We start from the raw sequence: 22,484 nt of genomic DNA on the forward strand, positions 1-22,484 counted from the left end.
TCCTGGCATCCGACTGGATCAGGGAGAGAGTTATTTTTTCTTTGAGCAATACCCTTGCACGCCAGTAGGTAGGGTCAGTCAGCTCTGCGTGACATTATCCACATAGTCTCCGCTGTTGTGACGTCCAAATCACCTATATAGGCGCTACCTCATCAGGCTGACATCCATTACTTTGACGACTTTCCACGTCAGGAATGCGGAGTCAAAAAGTGCACTGACAATGGTGTGCTTTGAACAAACAAGGCGCTGAAAGGGAAACGCCCTGAGCCTAAAAACTTGTCCGCAGTGTGCGGATTATGGGCAAGTCAGTACAGAATCTGTGGCTAGATCATGTCTCTACCAAATAATGCGTTCCCGAAGGCAACTTATCCATACGAAAGACATTGAGCAGCAGATTCCTTACCTTTGAATAAATACCCAAATAATACCATCCCTGGAGGAGGAAATGTGGACAAGTTTAGACCAGGAAGTCTTGAAGAACAGAGGCCAAAAAAGAACGTCCCTGTGAACTTGGTTATCCAGGCAGCAGTGTTTGGTGAACACGTGCAGCAATGACCACGTTACTGTCTGACAAATGTCAAGGACTGGGACTTCAATACAATGCCATAGTAACAGCTCTGGTAGAATGAGCCCTTAAGCCTTCAAGAGGCTGCTTTTTGCACAGAGCTCAGCAGATTTTAATGCAAAGGATAACCAATAATCGAGAGATCATCCTTTTCTGCACTGTACAGCCCTCCTACGCTCCCATGTACCACACCAACAGTTGGTCGTCCACTCGGAAGTCTTTTGTGCAGTCAAGGTACGACAATGCTCTTTTTGGTACCAGATGGACGAGCTGCTCGTCTTCTTTAGATAGGTGCGGAGGAGCGTAGAAAGTGGGCAAGGGGACAGATTGCCCCACGTGGAATGTTGTTACCACTTTCGGTAACAAAGAAGCCCTAGTGCGAAGCACAAACGTATCAGGGAAGATGGTCAGGTAAGGAGGCTTAGATGAGAGCCTGCAATTTGCTCACCCTCCTGGCAGAAGTAATTGCCATTAAAAAGGTTGTTTAGATGGTAAGCAACCGTAGGGGACAGTTGTGCAGTGGTTCAAACAACCACTGGATTCAAGCAAGCCGGGCTGAAGATGGCTGGAATGCCAGAAACCGGTCCTCGGAAGCTTGTTTCCGGTCCAGGGAAGGCATGGCTTGGCAGTTCGGCTGGACTGTTCCCATGAGGCACAGGGTCAGACTGATTTGCATATGGCCATGTCTGAACTGGGGTGGTGTGGAGTGCAAATAAACGATGGATTTAGGCCCAGATCTCTGTACTGGGGTGAATGTATGACATTGTTCTGCATTCTGTCCATCAACTGTGGTTTTTGCGAGGTTCAAACAGAGCACACATCAGGAAGGTGACATTTAAGGTCCCACTGAGGCATGATGAAAGGGGCAGGTGTAAATATATGTACAAGCCCCTTGAGAAATCTAGAGGAGATTTAAATAAAGAGGGTTGGTCTGGTATTCTCAAAAAGGCAGATAAGGCTGTAAGGTACCCTTTAAGGGAGCCCAGAGCAGAACCCTGCTGGGAAAGGGTCAAAATAAAAAGGAAAACCTGAGAGAGGGAAGCAGAAAGACCATCAATTGAGCTTTTTGTGCAATATCATAAAAATGTTTTCCACAAGCAGTCATACACAGTCTTGATAGAGGGACAGCTGGCTGCCAAAATAACATTACAGACTTCGGGAGGAAGGTCAAATGCTATTAACTGCCACCGCACAATCTCCACACAAGGAGGCGGAGAGTTGGCAAGTTAGGGTGGAGAACTCTTCCCTGCTGCTGCAGCAGAAGATCCTCCCAAAGGTGCAGCCTGATCAGAAGATCGATGCCCAACTGGAGAAGCTCGGGATACCAGTCTCTCCATGCCCAGTCCAGAGCCTAAAGAAGAACTTGGGCCCACTCGCTCCTGATCTTCCTGAGCACTCTGGGCAGGAGTGGTATTGGCGGAAAGGCGTATAGAAGGCCTAAGCTCCAGTCGAGACAAAAAGCATCTGAGCAAGAGTCGCCTTGGAAACTGCAGCTCACAAAACTGCCGACATTGGACGTTCGGCCGAGGCGAACAGATCTAACAAAGGCTCTACCGGCTGTTGAAAGAGATATTGCGTCACCTCGGGATGGAAACGCCATTCGTGATCTGATAGGCATCGAAGGCGGCGTTCGTCCGCCCTGGCGTTCAGAGAACCTGCCAGGTGTTGTACCACCATGGATGTGCCCTGCTATTCCATCCATGTCCAGAGATGCAGGGCCTCTTGAAAAAGAGTCCACGACTACCGCACCCCTCCTCATCTCGCCCTGTTTGTTGCAGTAGCACTTGGTGGTGGTGGTGTCCGTGAACACTTGAACTAGTTTTCCTTTCACTGAAGGAAGAAAGGCTTCCAATGCCCAAGGAATCACCCGGAGCTCCAGCAAATTGATGTGGAGTCCAGATTCTGCTGGAGATCAAAGTCCTCTGATTTCAACGTTTCCCAGATGGCTGCCCCATCCCAGGAGTGACACATCTATCATTACTGTGTGATCTGGATGGGGAAGGGAAAGGGGTATGCCTCTGACCCAACTGCAGTTGATCCGCCTCTGCAGGTCTTGCTCAGGTCCCTCTGAGATCTGGACCATGGCGGAGAGATTTCCATGATGCGGAGCCTACTGTAACTTCAGGTGCCACTGCAGAGCTCGCATATGCCATCTGTATGTGTCACAAGCAGGATGCAGGAGGCCATGAGGCCAAGCAGCCTAAGAGTTGTTCTCACCGAAGTCCAGTGTTGAGGCTGAAATATCTGTATTATAGCCTCAATATCCTGGACACACCACCCAGTAGGATAGGCCCAAAAGTGCACTGTGTCTAGAACAACCTGAGAGGGTGTCCGGCGTGATAGTGAACCCAAGAGAATGCATGAGATCCACCGTAGTCTGGAGGTGGAAGACGATAGCCTGGGGCAAGCTCACCTTCAACAGCCAATCGTCGAAATAGGGGAATACTGGCACCCCTGATCTGCCCATATGAGCTGCGACCAATACCATCACCTTGGCGAACACCCGAGGGGTTCTAGTAAGACCAATGGGGAGCACGGAGAACTGAAAGAGCTTATGGCGTACTGTAAACCGCAGGTAGCACCAATGAGAAGGCAGGATGGAAATGTGAAAATAGGAGTCCTGCAAGTCCAATGCTACTATCCAGTCTCCTAGGTACCGGGAAGACAGGACCTGAGCTACAGTGAGCATTTTGAACTTTGCCTTTATGAGGAAGTAGTTGAGGGCTTGTAGATCGAGGATAGGGTGCAGGTCCCTTTCCTTCTGGACCAGAAAGTAGTGAAAATAACAGCAACAGCCTACTTCTGGTGCTAGAAGACTCTCTATGGCTACTTTGGCCAATAGAGCCATGACTTCCACCTGAAGCAAGGTCAGGCCATCCTCCGTCAGCCTGTCGTACTTTGAATATATGAAGGGAGGGGTAGTCTAGAATGGGAGGGCGCAGCTACTTCGAATCACCTGAAGAACCCACTTATCCGATGTGAAGTTTTGCCATTGGTGGAGGCGATGGCAGATCATGCCACCAACTCTGCTCGTGATCTTGAAGGGCCAGACTAGGATTCTCTGTCGGGGGGGGGGGCGGAAAGGAACGCACCTTGTGAGGTAAAGGCTTGAACCACCTCTGGGGTAGGGTGGTTGGTGAGGAAATTTGGGTCACCCAGTGCAGGACTATAGTGGCAGATGATTGTCCAATTCATAGAAGCCCCTGTGCTGGGCTTGGACCAGGTACCCAGAAGGAGATCAGTCAAGGCCTCATCGAATGGCAGGAGGGAAGGGAACTGAAGGTCCAGGACCAAAGCTGCCCTTCTCACCACCATAGCAGCCACGGAAAGGTGGGTGGGGCATAGAGCAGGCAATACTCTGGAGAGGTATTGGCACTGGAACCACTGGCATGGAACTCAATGAAACCCCCTTCTGATTCTCTGGGCCCAAAGGCACGCTGGGAGGGTCAGGTTGCCTAAATAAGAGGCACATGGAGTCAAAAGATTTCTTTGGGCGGGGTGGGTTGCTCTCTTCTTCACGGATCTGTGCTGGCTGGCACAGAAAGAAAAGATGTGACATCAGTACACCTTGGCTTTACCTATATAGGTGAAGCAGATCACAACGGCGGAGACAACACTGACCACCACCACCTACCAGCACGCAAGGGTATTGCTCGAAGAAAAACCTACTGGATGTACTAGGACGCCTGGGAAATTGAAAGGTAAGAAATCTGTGACTAGATGTCTCTATCAGATACATTTTTTTAATGAAAAAAAAGGGAATAAGAAAGATTCATTATGTTACACATCAGTTTCCATGATGGATGGATGAATATAAACATTTTCTGAAATTTTATTCTGGATAGATTGAGGTCCTGGGGCCTCAGAACGATAAATGAATCAAAGCCGAACAAGCTGGTTTTCCAGCCAACTGCTGTACAATGGATCAATGCTATATTCTTTGGGATGTAACAAAGAGCTGAACTTTATTTAACCTGGCTTTTTAAAGGTATTTAAGGGCCTTTTTTAAGACGTGTTTGAATCCCTAGATTGTGGCCTTTCATGGGATACATCAACAGCTTCAAAGATTCTGTCAGGACTATGGTGCACAATCCGAATGGCACATCATGAAACTTGATGTAGGGTTAGAACTATTTATAACTGGGGACTTAACAAATACATTTAGTACTAGGAAAATCCCCAATCATTGCTGCCTTTCACCACCTTTAATATTTAACTTGTTATCTCGGATGTCCCAAGTCCATTTAGTGACACTAATTATTACCCCCACCCCTCAAAAAAAAAATGTTAATTGAAAGCACTGCCTTTTATTAGCGGACAACACTGAGATTAAATTTGGAACCTCTAGGCCTACAAAGGAAAATTGCATTAATCTAGAATTATTACACTGCCAATAAGCCTTTAACAATCTATCCAAAAGCAAGATTTCCCTATATGGGACAAGACACTATAGTTGTCATCGTGGCCTCCCCAAGATGAAAAGGCAATTTGTGAAACACCAAGCGATGCCTGCTCATTTCATCCTGACTGTCCAAGACACCACTAAGTGGATGATCACCTGAAAAAAACCCTGCTGAACCAATAATTTCCGATGAGACTGGGCTTTCTGGCAAAGGACCTGAGGCTCCACTCTGCTTGTTGCAGTACTGCATTGAGATTTTGGTGACCTAGAGGACCCACACTAGCCCCTTAGGAAGTTTTTTAGGGCTAGCCCCAAAAGGTAAATGTGATCCACCCAACCAAGATACGATGCATCTATCACTACTTACTGTGAGCTCCGGGTTAAGTAAACAGAGCACCTACCACAATTTAGGTTGGTGCCTGGTTGCCACCACTGAATGTCTTTGTCATCTCCAAGACATGGCTGGTGTCAGAAAATCTTGCTACGGTTCTGAACCACCTGAAGGTTCCACTGTAGAGTCCCTATATTTCTTCTGGCCCACAGGACGAGGAGGATGCAAGGATGCTAGGAAAACAAGAAGCATCAGAACCATCCTCAATGAGACCCAGGATGGAGCCCAAAACATACGAGATCACATCCTGAATGACATCTCAATTTCAGTGACCTTGAATGTCACCATGTCCAGGATAGCCCCTATAGAGGGAATCTTCTGCAGGTAAGACTGCAGGTAAGACTTTGGTACACTGATGGATAAGCACAAGGTAGAATCAAGGGTAACTGCAGTCGAGAGGTGGTTGGTAGAAGCCCGGTGTTGCACATGCCATGAGCAGCCAGTCTTCGAGGTATGGGAATACATGTATTCCAGACCTTCGAAAATGAGATGCGGCCACCACCATCACTTGCAAGAACACCTCAGGGGCTAAGGTGAGGCCAAAAGGTAGATTGACAAACTGAAGTGTTCTGAACTCACTGTGAACAGCAGGTAGCTTCCCTGGTACTACAGGAAAGGTACTTGAAAGTTTGCCATCCGATTTTCTTGGTGCAATGCAAAAAGCAACTCCGCAAGTTTGAGCATTTTTTAAAATTCTTTTCAAAAGAGGTGTTATCCAGGTGTCTAGAATGGGTTTGAGACGTTTATCTGTCCTGAGTGCGAGGAAGTAGCAAGCCTAATGAGCCCACCCATCAGGACCACTGTAACACTCATACAATCACACTTGGAAACAGCAAACCAGCAGGTGGCGTCGTGTGGCTTCACCTCATTCCAGATAGGAAATCGGAGCTGCATATAAGCACCACCTCTGCTGGCTGATGTCACTTTCTTTCTTTACTCTGCCCACGCCACTGGTCGTAGAGCCCGATAATTGAACATATCAGACTGTGCAGATCTCTATATTGGGAACTTTTTAAAAATAGGACAGATCATTTCACAGAGCAGAGAAGGCGGGAGGGCAATTAGGAATCTGTGGTTTTAGAAAGTATCTACCAGAAACTGTGTTACCAAATGCAAGTAATTTATTCCTCCGATAGATACTTCTGGCAGATTCCTCACATTGCGAATAAATACTAGAGCAGTGCCTCCCAAGATGGTGAGTCTGCAGTATGGATCAAACAAATAGTCCTACATGATTGATCGGGCAAAATGGTCCTTCTGCCAGACCTAGTGCTTCATGAATGCGTGTTCCAGAGTCCTGCACTTCTGGGTGGGTGCAGTAAGCCGCCCTCATCATTTTAATGTTGAATGGTCTGCAACCTTTGGACTGGGTCAGTAACAGACCTCAACAGGGCCTTTCACCTCTGGTGGAACTGTTGTTATGGAGGAGGCTAGCAGTCAAGTTTAACTGTGGTTGTCTATGCTTTGGTTATTTCATAGCATGATGTGGGCTGATGTATGCTCTGGTTTAGGAACTGGGATTGGGTCAGTCAGGGGCAACGGTGGAGTTGGTATTGGCACCGGCATGGAAGGAACCCAAGTGGATGTTTGACAGGCGCCGGCATGGGGTCAGGCTCTGGTCCTGCAGAATAAGTCAGTACCAGGGCAGAGCCCAGCAGCAGAAGTGTGAATGGGGGACCCTGCTGCCCGAAGGCACTCCAGAGGAAGCTAGTAGTATCATAAAAAGATACAAAGTTGAAGCATAGCCTATATCTGCTACAGAGTTGATGAAGGTTCGGGGGCTTTGGGCTTGTTGGGACAGACTGCAAAACGGTTTACTAGTCTGCCAACGCAGAAGGAGAATGGCACTTGGAGTACCAACTTCGGAGCTTCTTGTCTGACTTTAAGGGGCAAGAGGGGGACAAATCCTGCTCTGGAAAGAAGCACTTTTGACATGCCCGAGACTTCAACTCACCCTGGGATTTAGTATGGGAACAGACCCCCAATCTAGAGCAGAAGCAGCTCCGCGGCCTTAAGTGGGACAGCAGTTGAATATTGTAGTCTGCAAAATACAACTTTCATTCTCTCTGATCGGTTTTAGGTGCATCAGAGAGCACTAATCACACAAGAGTAGTGACCAGAGCCCAGGGGCATGCCACTTGGGGAGGGGAGGGGGGGTTGGGGTCTGTAACCAACATTAGCTTCCTGCAACCGCTGCACAGCTTAAATCCTGTGGTTTTGGAGGGAGACATTTTCCTCCACATCACACGTTCCTAGGTTCTGTTAGCAGCAGAGCTGCAGATCAGTGTTCAGTCTCCGAATTAAAGGAACAGATGTCAGCATATATTTGGCTATGCTCAGTCACTTACAGAGTGGAGCGTGACCGCTTCAGAGTCAAACTGGTACCATGGAGAGCAAGCAGAAAGGATTGCCTGAGAATTCTTCGGATCCAGTCTGGAGCCTGGGAATATACTAATGGAAGGAATGTGCAGTTATAGGTATCTATCTCAAATATACTTTTACCGATATAATGTTTACCAGACTGCTATTGTGCGATGACCATATAAAAATGACAAAAGCAAAAGCAATGGCTTCTCTATCTGACCATCTTAAATTGAATGCAACCACAGATTCAAGACATAGTTGTTAAAATCATTCCCATTGCTCTGAATGGATCTAAGAATATCTGCTTAAAAAGTGGATTCATTATAACAGTACAGAAGGGCATTTACTTAAACGTGCTTTTAATTTCCCTACACCTCAATGTTGCAGGCTTTGAGGTTAGAGTAGGGACTTTGAGGCTGGCAAGAGTTAGGTGAGCATTGAAGGACTACTTTTGCTCTCAAATTAAGAGGGACTTTCACTCCGAAGCTCTCTTCACTGCGCCCGTCATCGCTCTGTACTGAGGACAGTTTCTTTTTGAAGATCTTAAATAAGGCAGCCAACCGGATGTTATAAATGATGGTTAGCTAATATTTGCACCAACAATAGGAAATATTCGTTAATGATCTTTATTTCAGTAGAGAGTATTTTAGTTTAAAAATGTTACTTGAATACTATTTTTCCAAAATAGGAGCAAAAAACATCACTGTGATTCTTTATTCTTAATATCCCAATCTCACTTGATGTTGCCTCTGAATGTATATTCATCCAAGTGTCTTGGCATATTTCTTGTATAAGAAATTGATAGACAAAGAAACAATATCGAAATTGTAAATGAGAAGTCAACAAAATAAGCAAATCTTCACCCATGATGTTCAGTGTAAATATCATCAATGGCGGACCCTGGGGGAGTGGAGTTGAGAGCACGTTTATCTTGTTAACTTCAGGTAGGGTGCTTTTCAATAAATTGATTGTGCTATCACACAGACACTGCTTAACAGCTTTACAAGATGTTAGTTTCTTACTACTGGAAATTACTGTGCGACTGACGCGACAACAGTGAAAGATTGAAGCATAAGACTATGAAAAATCCACTGCTGGAGAATCTATCACTTACAAACAAAAAAAGGTGGAAACAATCGAGACACCATTTCTAATCACACACAAAACTCTGCTTCCGTTTTTTAAAAAAAAATAGCAATGAGCAGTTGTGCATACATTAAGTGAAACTTCATGGCACCACTGTTAAAGCAGAACCTTCTACGCCTGATACAGTAATCTGATTGTTTTCCACCAAACTCCACACTAAAGTGTTGTGTGTGGGGGATACAATCTACTCCCACAGGCAATGAATGGAAGACAACAATACTGCAACACATCTGGCACTTATTATATAAGGTTGAACAAATCATATTCGCAACCATCTAACATTGTGTCAAATGTGTATGCAAGGATTGTCTTCGAGTCAAGATGGTAAAAGGTGCATTCTATAGTTCATCGGAAGATTTTCTAGAGCATATTTCGACCCAAGCCATAAGGCAGTGGTTAGAATTTACAGCTAGACAATTCTTACATAGTTCCTTGGACCTGCAGGTCCAATAACGGTTTATTAATCACGTATTTAACATTGTGGTCTAAGTGGCAATGAGGTCCAATTCTGACAACTTATAAATATTGAATGCCTAGGGATCTCTTCTGGGAGATCAGTTCTTAAAAGTCATTCCTCTCTTTATGGCAGTGAAAAACGTAAATAAGCAATTCCAAAGTTTTCAGTCACCAGAGTTTGGTTGTAACTGGGAAGTGAGGCAAATGCATATATCATACAGGGATATTAAGTTGGAGAGTACATGGGCTAAAAATCCTGAATGCATCTTTCTTGACAGTGGGAACTCGCAATGACCTGGGTGGGGAATGGGAAGAGTAGAAATGGATGATGCAATATGGTGGAATGCCTTGCCACCAGAGCATGAAGAGTGTATTCTGGTTTGGGGACAGTACCGTTCACAAAACAAATGAAGTTCATTGGACACAAGATCTTGTGGTAAACTGTGTCTTTAATTACTTTGTACACCTTTTTAGCATACTATTACCAACTACAGATATCCAAAGGAGGCTTTTCCCCCCAGAAAGCATTCTTGAACATAAAAATATAAATTCTGCATATTAAAAGTGCATACACCTGGAATAAGAAAACATAAAAAGAAACTATGGCAGGCTGGTTTCCTCTCTCTCATGCACCGACCAAGAAGCCCATTACTTTTACTTCTGGCTGCATGATTCAAAAATCTTTAAAACAGATAAAGGAAATACAAAAAAGTGGGCGTGGGTTCCCGGCATTCGCGATTTACAGTGCTAGGACATGCAAGTTGGCAGGTGACCCAGAAATTCCAGTGTACATACAGACAGGAAAATTCCTGATCTGCTTCTCTTGTGCTGTGACTCCGAGACCCTTGAGTTTTAATCAATGGTGAGGCACATCCCCATAACACTGCATGTTTGCCTAACCCACCAAAGGTATACAGAATTCAGTACATTTATGAGAAGATAGTAGCAGCATTTTCATGTTCTGATATCTTTTGTAAACCTGAATATTTATTTTATCGGGACATAGCTACATTTGACAAGATTTATTTCCTCCAACTCACAATTGATATGCTAGTATTTCAATACTGAAGCCAAGCCAACAAGATTCATCTCTGCCTCTGCACACTGCGGATTAAACTTGATCATCCATAAATAGATTAACACAACTGGTCAAGTCCACATAACAATAGCAGAGAAGGCAGATGAATGCAGGAGTCTGGACTCCCAGTTCAATATAAGTTGTATAACAAACCTAGGCTCTGCTTCTCAGTAAGCGCACAGGTCTGATGAATGTACCCCTTGTAGCAAAACACCCTTCCGAACTGTAAAAGGAAGCGTTAGGCAAGGAGAGGGTGGTACAAGTCTTTTTCCGATAAACAGACAAGTCTTCACAGAAACAGGTTATTATGCTTCTGTGCATGACAAGTCCTATGAAAACTATTTACAGCAAAAGGGAGCTGGACGACACGGATTCAGTATGCCTACATATCTATATATACATATATAAACATGAAGCTTAAAAACAATATTTATCTATCCAAAACGGGTCTTAAAAGTTTATAAAATGTCTTAAATTAAGAATTTTGGCTTCGGACATACCATAACACTTCTTAACTAGGTCCTGCCTGATTAAGAGGAACATACACCAAAGGAATGGAAGGTAGCAGACTCATGTGGGGCTGGAGTCCCTAACAGAAGCATTTTTTTTGCATAATTTTCAAAAAACAGCTACTCTTGACAATGAGTAAATTACATAGTACAGTAGTTCAAGTGAAAAGGTCGCCCACAGAATAGAACAAAATAAAATGGCCATGAAAAATGCTACAAAATAACAGAAGTACATATAGCTAGTGCTGGTAAAAGAGTCCGCATAGGTGATGATGAGTAATGTGGGGACAACTGCAAGATTTGAGTGTTTCCTGGAATGAAATTGTTTATGAGATTATGCTGAAAACATAATGAGGCGTAATAGCTTAGTAGGCGGTACAAAACACAGATGTCTACAATCAGATGGCACCATCTGAGAAAAGGTTGGGGGTTCATCCATTCTTAATGTATTACAGTTAAGGCATCTCAAAGAGATAAACTAAAGCTAAATCTCTCTGGAAACAAGATACCATGTGGAGTCAGCAATATACATTAGCAAAGTTTAGTCTACAATCCGGCCACACGGTTATAAAATTTGATGCATCCAGAGAAACAAATGCATTGAATATGCTTTTGAATTGGACAGCACCATTACATGTTCCAAGATATCCAGGGAATGAGATGTACATTGCAATGAGATGGGAAACATGTTATGAGACGTGACTAAGACTAAATCTGCTCTAGAAATGAGTGCTGGTCTATAGTGAGGTACCTACAGAAAGTAGACATGGTCTCCAACAAGACCACCTTGGAACTAAAATGTTGTTGATAGCGAGACAATGCTTCTGATGTATTCAAGCTTTGTAGCAAGATGGGACTTGAGTGGAACATCCACAATAATGGAATACTCTACAATAAAGCATCTCTGATCAATAGATGCACCACAATGATTAATGCCATAGAGTGCCAGGACTTCTGGAATCGATTTCGCTGCTGAGTCATTTGATATCAAAGTACATTTTACTATGGAAAGGCTACCCCTCATCAGAATGAGCAAGCGTGTGACATGAAAAGTAGCACACAGCTTTGTGGAAAAGCTGGTTCAGCATACGGGATAGTGAAAATTGGCAAACTCTGCAGGCTCCGAAAAGGAGTCGTGCTGAAGTATGCTAGTACAAGCTGGTATTTTTTATAAACAATTTAAAAACCTAGTGCAATATAATGTCCTGAATGGCATTCCAGATTGTGCATCCAAGAAGTCAATGACAAACAACTATTGCAAAGGAACATGGCTTGATTCGCTGGATAGCTGAACTTCCTGAGAAGCACTAAATTCCTTGGGGAAAATTTGACAGTTTGATAGTAGAATAAAAGAGAAGCAGCTGTCCACCCTCAAGAGACCAGTGAGAAGTCCGATAGAAAAGGGAGTTGTTTAAAGAATAACAGAGCAGCAATGCATATTCAAGAAGAGGCTATCCTATTAGCCTGGGGAATGTAACTACACATAACTGTTACTAACAACTTTGCAATATGAAAAAAAGCAGATGAAACCTGTGCTCAGCAGAAATTAAAACTAAACAACATGAATGATGAGTTAGCAATTGAAAACAAAAGGGCTAATGGGAATCGAAGGATAAGATATCTGCTATCAATTCCCACTGGCAGATCTGACAAAAAAGGTAGATAAAACAAGAGAAAAAGAACAGGACACACAAAAAAAAAAATACCACGCTCAACAAGGAAAATAGAGCACGTTTAAAAACCATGGATAGAATAATACAGAACGTCAGTCTGAGGGAGATCTAGCAGCCATTGAAGAGGTAGTCTGCTTTTATAACACACTGTTTCAAAGTCAATGGCTGCCATGATTACCTCACTATCACCAATGCAACGTACATGTTCACGTATCTTTCATATTCTGAGCAATACAATATCAAAGTTCCAGCATCAAAACAATGGGTGGGGAAGGAGTTGCAGCATTCAAAATCCTGTAGTAGACCGATACTATTACTATCTGATGTCAGTTTTAAATAATCCCAAGCCAAATACACCAAGCTAACAGCAACAAATGTATGTGGAAAAACACATCCCAGTGTGATTTATGTGGTCCAAAGGCCCTAAAAATGCACAAGTCAAGTGGCACCTCCCCAACTTACTGGCTGAAAATACAAATTCTTTCTTAACCAAAGAATGTAAGACTTTCAACATTCTAGTTACACATCAAAAAGTTCATACTGGCAATTCAGTAAGAATGGAAACTTTACAAAGACTATTTGCTCAAGAGTCTCTTTCCTTTTTGGAGGCTATATGTCGAGCTTCTGCTATGAAGCGAAGGTAGAGTTTTTATTTTTGTTGTTTCGGAATTTGAGGGGTGGCGGGTGGAGAAAAGCCAAGATAACAGATTCAAGATGAAAAAAAAAACAAGTCCTCTTCTACATCATGCCATGTACACTATGGTCCAAACGGGTTTGAAATTGGTCCTCGGGGCAGCCAACAAGCCATTAGGTAATGTGGTTTACAGATGAACCATCCAGAGTCTTTACCACCTGTGTAATTATCATTTAACACGTTAACTTGAATTGTACAAGTTCGGAGGCAATCACTGGGATCTTTCAGTCACTTACGGAGGACCTCGATAATCCCACTGGCTGAAAGGTACAGAAACAGACTGGGAGGGAAAAGGGTGTTGTGCAAATTTAGCAAGCAAGGCGAGCCAAGCATGCCCTGTACAGTAGAGAAAACACAAAGTTATACAGCACCAACAAGCATTCACAAACCTGCCCATTCATAGGGATTAAACCCAAGCAGGGTAGTGCATGGTTCACATCAGTCATTTGCATAGTTAAAAAAAAGAGCGTGCGCATTCCAGCAACTGCAATCTATACCGACATGCAACAGAGCATTCAGTTCACTTAAAAAATAAAAAATGGCCTGCCATGCTGTGATATTAGTGCCATGAAAAGGTATCCACCACACATCTGGAGGAAGCAGTTTTAGCAAAACAGTTATTTTAGCTATAACCCTCAACCCATTTGAGGTAACAGAAGCAGGATTGCAATTCCTAAAAGCCTCTGGTAATCAGATACTGTCCAGCAGTACGCAGTGAAGGGGAGTTTTAAAAATTCATGGAAAAAGTAATTTTATATTGTCAACTTATTAAATGCAACTTTTCCTTATTTGGAAACCCAATTACATCATCAATACTCTGAAGAAAATGTGCAAATAAGGCATGTTCCAAAACGTGCACAATGTACTGGTTTGTTTTCCTCCTTCTTATACTTTTTCTCTCTTAAATATACAATAAGTGTTAGAAATCATAAAATGCAGGGCATAGGTTTAGCACATATCGCTACCCGTGTTTAGGATGCAACATCCATACACCGTTGAGAAGTCCTAAATGTTGCATTGTTTCCAGTATTGCTGTTCAATTTACAGGGACAGTATGTCTACTGAAACTTGATACTAGCCATATGGAAATAAACTGGTTCATCACACCTATCTGTTTTGGCTCTAGCAGCCAATGAAGCTGCTGCTCGAAAAGGAGAAGCATAGCGGAGGCATACCAGGCACTGGAAGAAGGCAACACATTATTGGAGAATGGGATACAGGAGATCTCGCTTGGAAGGACCAAGAAGGTACCATCAGAAAACTGAAGAGGGAAGAGTGTTAAAGTGACCAGGGGGTCTGGCTGCTCATGAGAGGAATACAGATGGCGATGCAACTGAATTTGGTAAAGTTTGATGGGGGCCACACAGAAATTTTAAAGCTGGAAATTATGACAGGTAGGATGAATGAAGGTAAAGAAGAGGTCTAATTTGAAGGTGCAGCTGAACAGCTGGGGGAAACAAGGAGATGTCTGAAAAGGAAGGATATGTAGGACTGTAATAGAAAAGTTGTGAAGGGCAATTTCTAAGATGAAAGTAGTAACAAGGTGAGACTTTCGGAGCTGTGCTGGAAGAAGGTGGAGTAGTCCCAGCCAAAAGTCTGGATAAATGGTCTCAGGTCTCAAGTGGAAAGAATCTAGGTTTCAGTCTGCAAAGCTCTGCAGTGTAGAGAAAGGCTCTGAGAGGAAGATCAAGACAGAGCCTGGGGGATGGAAGAAGTTTGGTTCTTTACAATAAGTGGTGGTAGTGGCGGTGGAATGCGTGCACGTTGGGGTTTATAGAACACAATGTCATTCTTAAAGAGACTTAGTGACGAAAATGAATACTTGCTTGGGAGTTAAACAGTGCTTGTGTGTGACCCTGGTGAGCTGGTTAGCCAGCATTCCCGAGCAAAATTAATCCCATGTTAGAATATGAAAGGCAGTCACAGCTGCCACCACATTCCTTGCAACCTTTGAAGCTGTCCATCTTACTTTGAAAACAACATCATGAGAATTACATCATAGAAAAAGAGGTAATAGTCAACCAGACTTGAAAAACTTTACCTAGCTGTTTAGCACCACTGCCACTCTGAAAACAATGTCAACTGAGGAGCAACAGATATTGGGCAGAATCTCTTCAATGGAAGTTGGAGGGAGAGCACCGCACTTGGTTTCTATTTCTAACAAGGAAAGGCTTCCTAGGTCCAGCCCGTTTTCGTACAATATTTAAAGAGACTAAGGAACCATGAGAAGCTATTATTTTTGAGAAGGGAAGGGTACTTGGTTCTCATTTCAAAGCAATGGATATTGATTTTCTGCCATGTTTCCATATTGTCGCATACAACATTAGCAAACATATTTCACATTGTATTTGTAGTTCGTAAAATAGACAGGGTCACAGTTTGGTTCTAAAACAACCACAGCCTGGCAAATCCCTGGGAGGACAGTGCTAGTTCACTCACGTCACTTTCCCTTATGGGCAAAGTAAGATTGGCAAAAGCATGGGGTGGGTGGCAGTGCATCAGTCATGTGCGCAAAAGCATGGGGTGGGTGGCAGTGCATCAGTCATGTGCGCATGATAGAAGTCGGCAGTCAATGATTGCCATGGCCAACATCAGCAGGCGTGAATTATTATGAAAGATCTCCTTTGGCAAGAATGTTGGCATGCGTTCATTGACGTGTGAGCCAAAGAGTGTGCATGCACATGTACAACCTACTGGCAGACATGTGCTTGAGTGGGGTGTCATAGAAAGGGATGCAGCAGAAATCCGTGGAAGGCAAACCAAGCAAAAAAGCATCACAGACCTGCAAGCCATACCGATGCATAAAGCGAGACTGAAGAATTAAGCATTGTTGTTTCCTAACAAACATTAACCCCTTCGATGCTGATGACGGAACGGTTCCGTCATCAGCGTCGGTTGAGCTGTGCTGATGACGGAACCGTTCCGTCATGACTCCGCCCAGGCGGGGAATACGCCCCGCACGCATGGGGTTAAGATCAATTAATGCACATAATCTGAGCCCTTCCTCTCATTTTTAACCTATTTGTGTCCATATGTGCTTAAAACCTTTTCTAGTTATTGCACCTTCATTTGTTCTCTAGGACACCTCTGAAGTCAGTTCTGGCAAGCCATTAAGGTTCCCTGTAGCTCGATTCCCTTCTTTAACTCCTGTGTGCCATTATTTTTATAATACTGGAAATCTCTTCCTAACAATGACCTATTAATTTCAAAGTGTCAATCTTTAATTTATTTTTTTCATGTTCAATAAACTATCATTACATGTTCAATAAACTATCGAAAGGCACCCCATATTCTTCTTTGTAATGCCCATTAAGTTAATAACCACAAACCTCAGACTATCAAGGCAACTATGCGCAGACTATCAATGCAGCACCAATTGAGCGAAGCCCATTCCAAGAACTTGGCTTGTTACCAATTACATTTATAAAGCTGGAACCTTCTCTGTCATCCAATAGCCGAATGATTACCAAGATGGGACCTCTATTCTCCATTCCAAAATACAATTTCTTTATATCTTAATTCTGGTCACACGCCCGTGTTTCCAATTCGAGTGATTTCTTAACATCTCGAAAACTGTGTTCTCATGTAACAATGATACACAACGCTAGTTTTTCTTTCCTAGTGATACACTACTGACTTTCCATACTTCAGTTAGTTTACGTCACCACTGAGTTTTTCTTAAAAACGCAGGCAGTAATTCTCTGAACAAGAATTTCATCCCTTCAGGTACAAAGGGCTAGCCCGGTTCTTTCTATTAACCACAGCATTTTAACACAAATCTTTCTCTTTCACTTAACTAGTGGGCAAGATAGCAAAGAGTTGTGCTTTGGAAAGCGACAGGAGGAAACAAAATTGACCATTGACACTAATTTACCAAACGCCTGGTCCCTTTTTCACTAAAGCCAAGCACACAAGGTGGTTGCATTCTGCTTTCCACGGAACACAATGAGGAATGAATGCAGCTCTGTCACAAATGTAATTCTGACAACAGCAGAAAAAAACCTTCGTAAAAAGAGCAGTGAGGGTGTAATGGGACTGGTGAAAATGAGCATTGTATTTGGGCTTTCTTATTTGGCTTGATATCAGATTGGAAGAAGGGTGTGCGCAAACAGGCAACATTAGGAGTAGCTCAATAAATTAACAGCAGACATACTATATTCAAACTACTAGAGAAGTCACTTTTCTTGTAGTGCTGACTTTGAAAGCACCTGGGTAACAGATACCATCACTGAGTTTTGTGGGCCAACTGTACAGAAGAATTGGCGCTAGAAGAAAGCTTTTTCAAAGGCTTGGTTACATTTTTTTTCCCATTAGCAACCGGTTGTGTAGTGTCAGATGTGGAAGACTTTGACTTCTGTGATCCTAGCAAAGAATGTCTTGTGGACGTTTGAGCTTTAGCCGACAGGCGCTCTTTTGCAGTGCGGTTTATGCTGGCCTGCTCAGAGCAAGACGAGGACTTGGTTTTTTCAGACTTCTCATCTACTGAAGATTTGCTGTCTGACTTGGAAGACCCACCAGCTGTTTTTTTGGAAAGCATGGTGGTCTTACCAAGATCAGTTGACCTACGTGTCTCCTTCTGCCGTAGGGCAGATTTGAAAAAAGACAACCCCTTGTCCTCAGACTTGCTATCCCTCTTGAGACACGGTTTAGTGCTTCCGCTGGAGGACCGTAGACTTGCCATCGACAAGCTTCTAAGCTGTGTGCTTGCCGCTTTCCCATCTACTGCTTTGGGCTGTGAAGTCCGAGGGGAATTTGTGGCTACCTTGGGGTTGCCAGGAGCAATAGATTTTTCAGTTCCAAGGCTAACTTTGGAGCTTTCTCTACTAAGAGTTCTCTCGCATGTCCGGCCTTTTATAGACGAGGAAGGAGGCCCAGTTGCGCCCTTAGCTGATGGGGCTGCCGGCGCGGTCTTCTTGAGTGATACAGAGGGAGAGGCTGTGGCTGGGCACGGTTTTTGTTTAGATGGTGCAGCTGGTGCGGCTGTCTCCTGAGCATTAGATGGACCTTTTTTCGGCGTCCCTGACCCAGAGGCAGACGTAGATGAGGTACGCCGTGCAACTGCCTTTAAAGAGTCACCTTTGCTTCCAGAACTGGAGGTCTTTTGGGGCTTCTTTGGCAGAGGGGTGACAGAAGGCTGAGAAGGGATGGCTTCCTTATCAACAAGCGTCCGTCCTTTTCTCGAACTTTTGTCTTGATGATGCTCTTTGTTGGTGCTGGACATACCCGTGGAGACAGTGTCCCCTTTCTGTCCCACTAAGCCTACAGAACTGCAGGGTCTGCTCTCTTTTACTGGCGAGGTTTCCACGGAGTCACTCTGATCAACAAAGGCAATCTGATTGTTATTGTCAAACGGATCCATCTTTGGGCTTTTCCTGCCATGCTGCCCTGAGCCTATGCTCTGCACGTCAAGGAGGCCAGAACTGGGCTTCTTTACATTAGTTTCATCCCGCAATGTTGTTTCCATCATCGCAAGTGGTGCTTTCCCAGTTCCCTTGTTTTCACGTCTACTGCTATCACTGTGATCCAAGTAACTGCTAGAAAGATTCCTCAAACTGCCAAAACAGGATGTGGAGACTTTGTCGTCATCAGCCGCAGTCTCGCCGATTTTGGTCAAAGTGGATGCAGCAGCATGGCTTGGGGAGGGCGAGCTGGAACGCATAAGCAGTTTGGCAGATAGGGACCATGATGGGCGGAAGCAGTTTTCATTAGATGCCAGAGGGCTTGTGACAGATGACCTGCAGGACAAGCTCTGACGCTGTACGCTTCGGACAAATGGGCGTGTGGAGAATCCACCTGAAAGAAAAAATACAGTTATTCTTTAAAACTGCAGCACAGACGTCAATAGCTTTTAGCTTGAAAGACTACATCCTTTGGACTTGGAAATCATGCTTAATAGGTGGTGCATGCACAAATACTGAAGTATTTACATTTTTTCAGATTAGTTTGGGAAACCTCTGCTGTGTGAGTGGTAAATCAGTCATAAATTTAAATATATAAACTTAAAGACATTCTCTATGTAAGCATGACGATAAAGCTTTTTCTGGTTGATACTCTAATTGCAGATTCCCCACCTTTAGAATATTTCAGCCACCTGACCTGATTGAATGGAAAGATTTTTCCAGCAAAGCTCCCTGTATGCCAGTAGGTGGTGCCATATGGCTCCACGGTGGCCAGAAGAAGCATGTAAGCGGTACCCTGCATGTGGACGAAAGTTTCTTAATAGACCCTCCTAGCACAAGTCCCAAAACCCACTCCATCTCGCAGTAATAACATGGCATTGATGTTGTCTGGGAGTACCTGTTCCCAGTATCCCCTCCATGGATGCTAGGAACGCGCTGAACAGCAAACTGATCACCCATAACTCCAACATATTGATGTGGAGGCAGGTGTCTGCAGAGAGACCAATGTCCTCAAATCTTCACCTCTCCCAGAGGTCCCCCAAAACGAGCAGTAATGCATCCGTGGCGCTGTCAGATCTGTGTGGGGCAAGGAGAGGGGTCTGTGTGTCACTGGCCAAATTGCGGTCTAGCAGTAACCACTGCAGATCTTTTGCAGTCTCCTCCAAACCCTGGATGTAATCAGATTGTTTCCCCAACACTGTACCCACTGGGACGTCTGCAAAGGAGTCAGGAATGATTGTTGCTAGTGAACCCAACGATGTTAGGTTTGTCTTCATCTGAAGGTTGTCTGACTGCCTAGGAAGAGTCCACCTTCAACAGCCAGTCATCAAGGTACGGGAAGACTGGTATTGAAGATCTTCAAAGGTGTGCAGCGAGTACTGCCATCACTTTGGTGAACACATGAGGGGCACAGGTAAAGCAAAAGGGATCACCCTAAATTTGAAATGCTTCTGATCCACTCGGAACTGCAGGTAACGTATGTGGGCCTGCAAGATGGGTATATGAAAATAAGAGTCCTGCGAGTGCCATACTGCATCCAGTCTCCTGTACGCAGGGGAGAAATCACCTGGGCCAGATGGAGCCTTTTAAATTTGTCCTTCCTCCGGAAAACACTGAGAGGGCATTGTCTCGAGGGAGCGGACATCTCCAGGGGAACACACTGTGGTACAAGTCTCCTAAAAGCATTCAAGGACCAACACTGCCTTTTAAACAAAGAGGCAAGAGCCATAAAAGGGTATTTCCATCAAAGATGCCAGGACATCCTCTAAGAAGCTATTAGACTTCAGCCAGGCGTGTCGGCATTACACCACTCTCGCGCCAATTGCTAAAGACAAGCAGTCAGTTGTGTTAAGGCCAGACCACATCACAAACTTTGCTGCATCCTGGCCATCCTGTATAGCTTGGGCTAAAGACCCCCATAGGCCCTCAGGAACTGTCAGATTTGACCAACTGCATCCCACAAAGCAGGACTGTAGCGGCCTGGAAGGCAGCTGGTACTGACTGAGTGCAAAGTAAGGCTAGCCGAAAAAAACCTGAGCTTGACAAAAGTTTCCATGCACTTAGACTCACGATCATGAGGATTCATGGGGAAGGTGTTCGAGTTAACTATGCTGCTGGATGCCACCAATCTCCCTGGTGTAGGGAATTGTATTTTAAAAAAATAATTAATTAACTGGAGGCCCAGAACATGGTTTTGCCCAAGTTCCTAAAAGAGTATTTGTTAATGCCTCATTAAATGCAAGTAAATATTTGCTGGCCAGGCTGAAGAAACCCTGTCATATTAGTTTGGGCCTCCACTTTGGAGAGTCACAGGTCAAGGGCCACTGCAGGCCATCTCATGACCACTGGATAAGAGGCACTCCTGTCATTTGTAGAACCAGGGGGGACAGACACGCCCAGTGTCTGGAGAATTGTCCAGAGCACTGGCATCCTGCATTCCAGCCTATCAATTGTCCTCATCATATTGAGGGGCAAATCTGTCATTTTCATCAGTCATTATCAGAATCCGAGCTGAGGTAGGGTTGAGCTCTACTGTATGGTAGGAAGTCTCAGGGAATGGTTATCTGCTTAGTCCCCAAAGGATCAGGTTGCGGACTAGGTTGAGGTCGATCAATTAGGACTCAGTCAGAGACTACTGTGGGAACAAGTTCCTCTACAAGCAGCAATGAGAAAGCAACCGGCCCAGAGAGGGGCCGGAATGGAGGTTGCACTGAAGCTGGTACGGAACCCTGTGCAGGTTTCTGGAGGCACAGTTGACGCTAAGGTTGGACCCCCAGTGTGATCTCGGCTGGATCCTTGGTGCCCAAAGGTGCACCAGAAAGAGCCGGAAGCATGAAAAACACACACAGCATGGCTTCCATAAAGGCCTCTATTTGCTAAAACTTCCCAGACAGACCTGGAAATTCAAGTTGCATCTGGGCAAAACTCTAGGTTGGCTCCTCGGGAGTGAAATTAGGAGGCACACTGATGCCTATGCACCCTTTCTGGATTTCAAGAGCAGTGGGAAAGGGCTGATTAACGCTTAGATTTCTTATGCTTCTTAGACTTCCTCGAAGACCTCAACCCGTGACGGGGACCTATCACAGGAATGGGACTCTTTAGTCTTCGGCCGGTCACAGAATTGAGTCTTCGGAGTTTAGCAACAAAGTTCTGCCACATGGTATAGTAAGGTCTTTACGGTCATTTGGGGACTCTCATCACAGGCTTGGATTCATGCTTCTGCCCCAGGCACAACAGACATATCTCATGGGGATCTGTCACAGGACATCCGAGTGCGACAGTGCCTACAAGATTTAAACTGTATAATTTTGGGGGGTGATATTTTTTCCGTTGCCTACTGGAAAGAAATATTTGGTGAAAAAAAAACGACTTGACAATGTAGAGAGTAGCAGCTTTGAATCTATGTTGGAAGACATAGAAAGAAAGGAACTAACACCAGCACATCTCGGTGGCCCTCGTATGCAGCCTCGCTCATCACTTCTGGAGCAGGTCGACACAGAGCCACACGACATGACCAACCAGTGTGCAGGATACAATAAGCCAACTGGGGAAATATTTACAAGGTGAATAATCTGTGCTTAGGACTACCCATCATAAAATATAATTATTTGTTTATAGGCATCAACATATCTAAGAACTGGCAAATAACTCATGTCAACATTTTGATCCCTAAGTGAAAGATGGGATCATCATCAGGGCATGTTCCATTATTTGGAATTCAGGCACTAGATCTCTAACTTCTTTAGCCCATTGTTTCCCTCCTCCTGTATATACACAAACGTTTTTAACTGCATGTCTCTTCACGGT

The 22,484-nt window shown here is 44.3% G+C and overlaps 1 protein-coding gene across 1 annotated transcript in view; it reads right to left on the reverse strand.

Annotated features, from left to right (window-relative positions):
- Positions 1-15,794: 15,794 nt before the first annotated feature.
- Positions 15,795-22,484, reverse strand: part of USP31 (ubiquitin specific peptidase 31) — a 194,813-nt gene continuing 188,123 nt past the window's right edge. Inside the window, exon 16 of the mRNA XM_086940436.1 lies at positions 15,795-19,071. Coding sequence (XP_086796562.1) covers positions 17,504-19,071 — 1,568 coding nt within the window. The 3' untranslated portion in view covers positions 15,795-17,503. The remainder of the gene's footprint in view (positions 19,072-22,484) is intronic.

This window comes from Lissotriton vulgaris, chromosome 10, assembly GCF_964263255.1.
Source record: "Lissotriton vulgaris chromosome 10, aLisVul1.2, whole genome shotgun sequence".
Taxonomy (NCBI): domain Eukaryota; kingdom Metazoa; phylum Chordata; class Amphibia; order Caudata; family Salamandridae; genus Lissotriton; species Lissotriton vulgaris.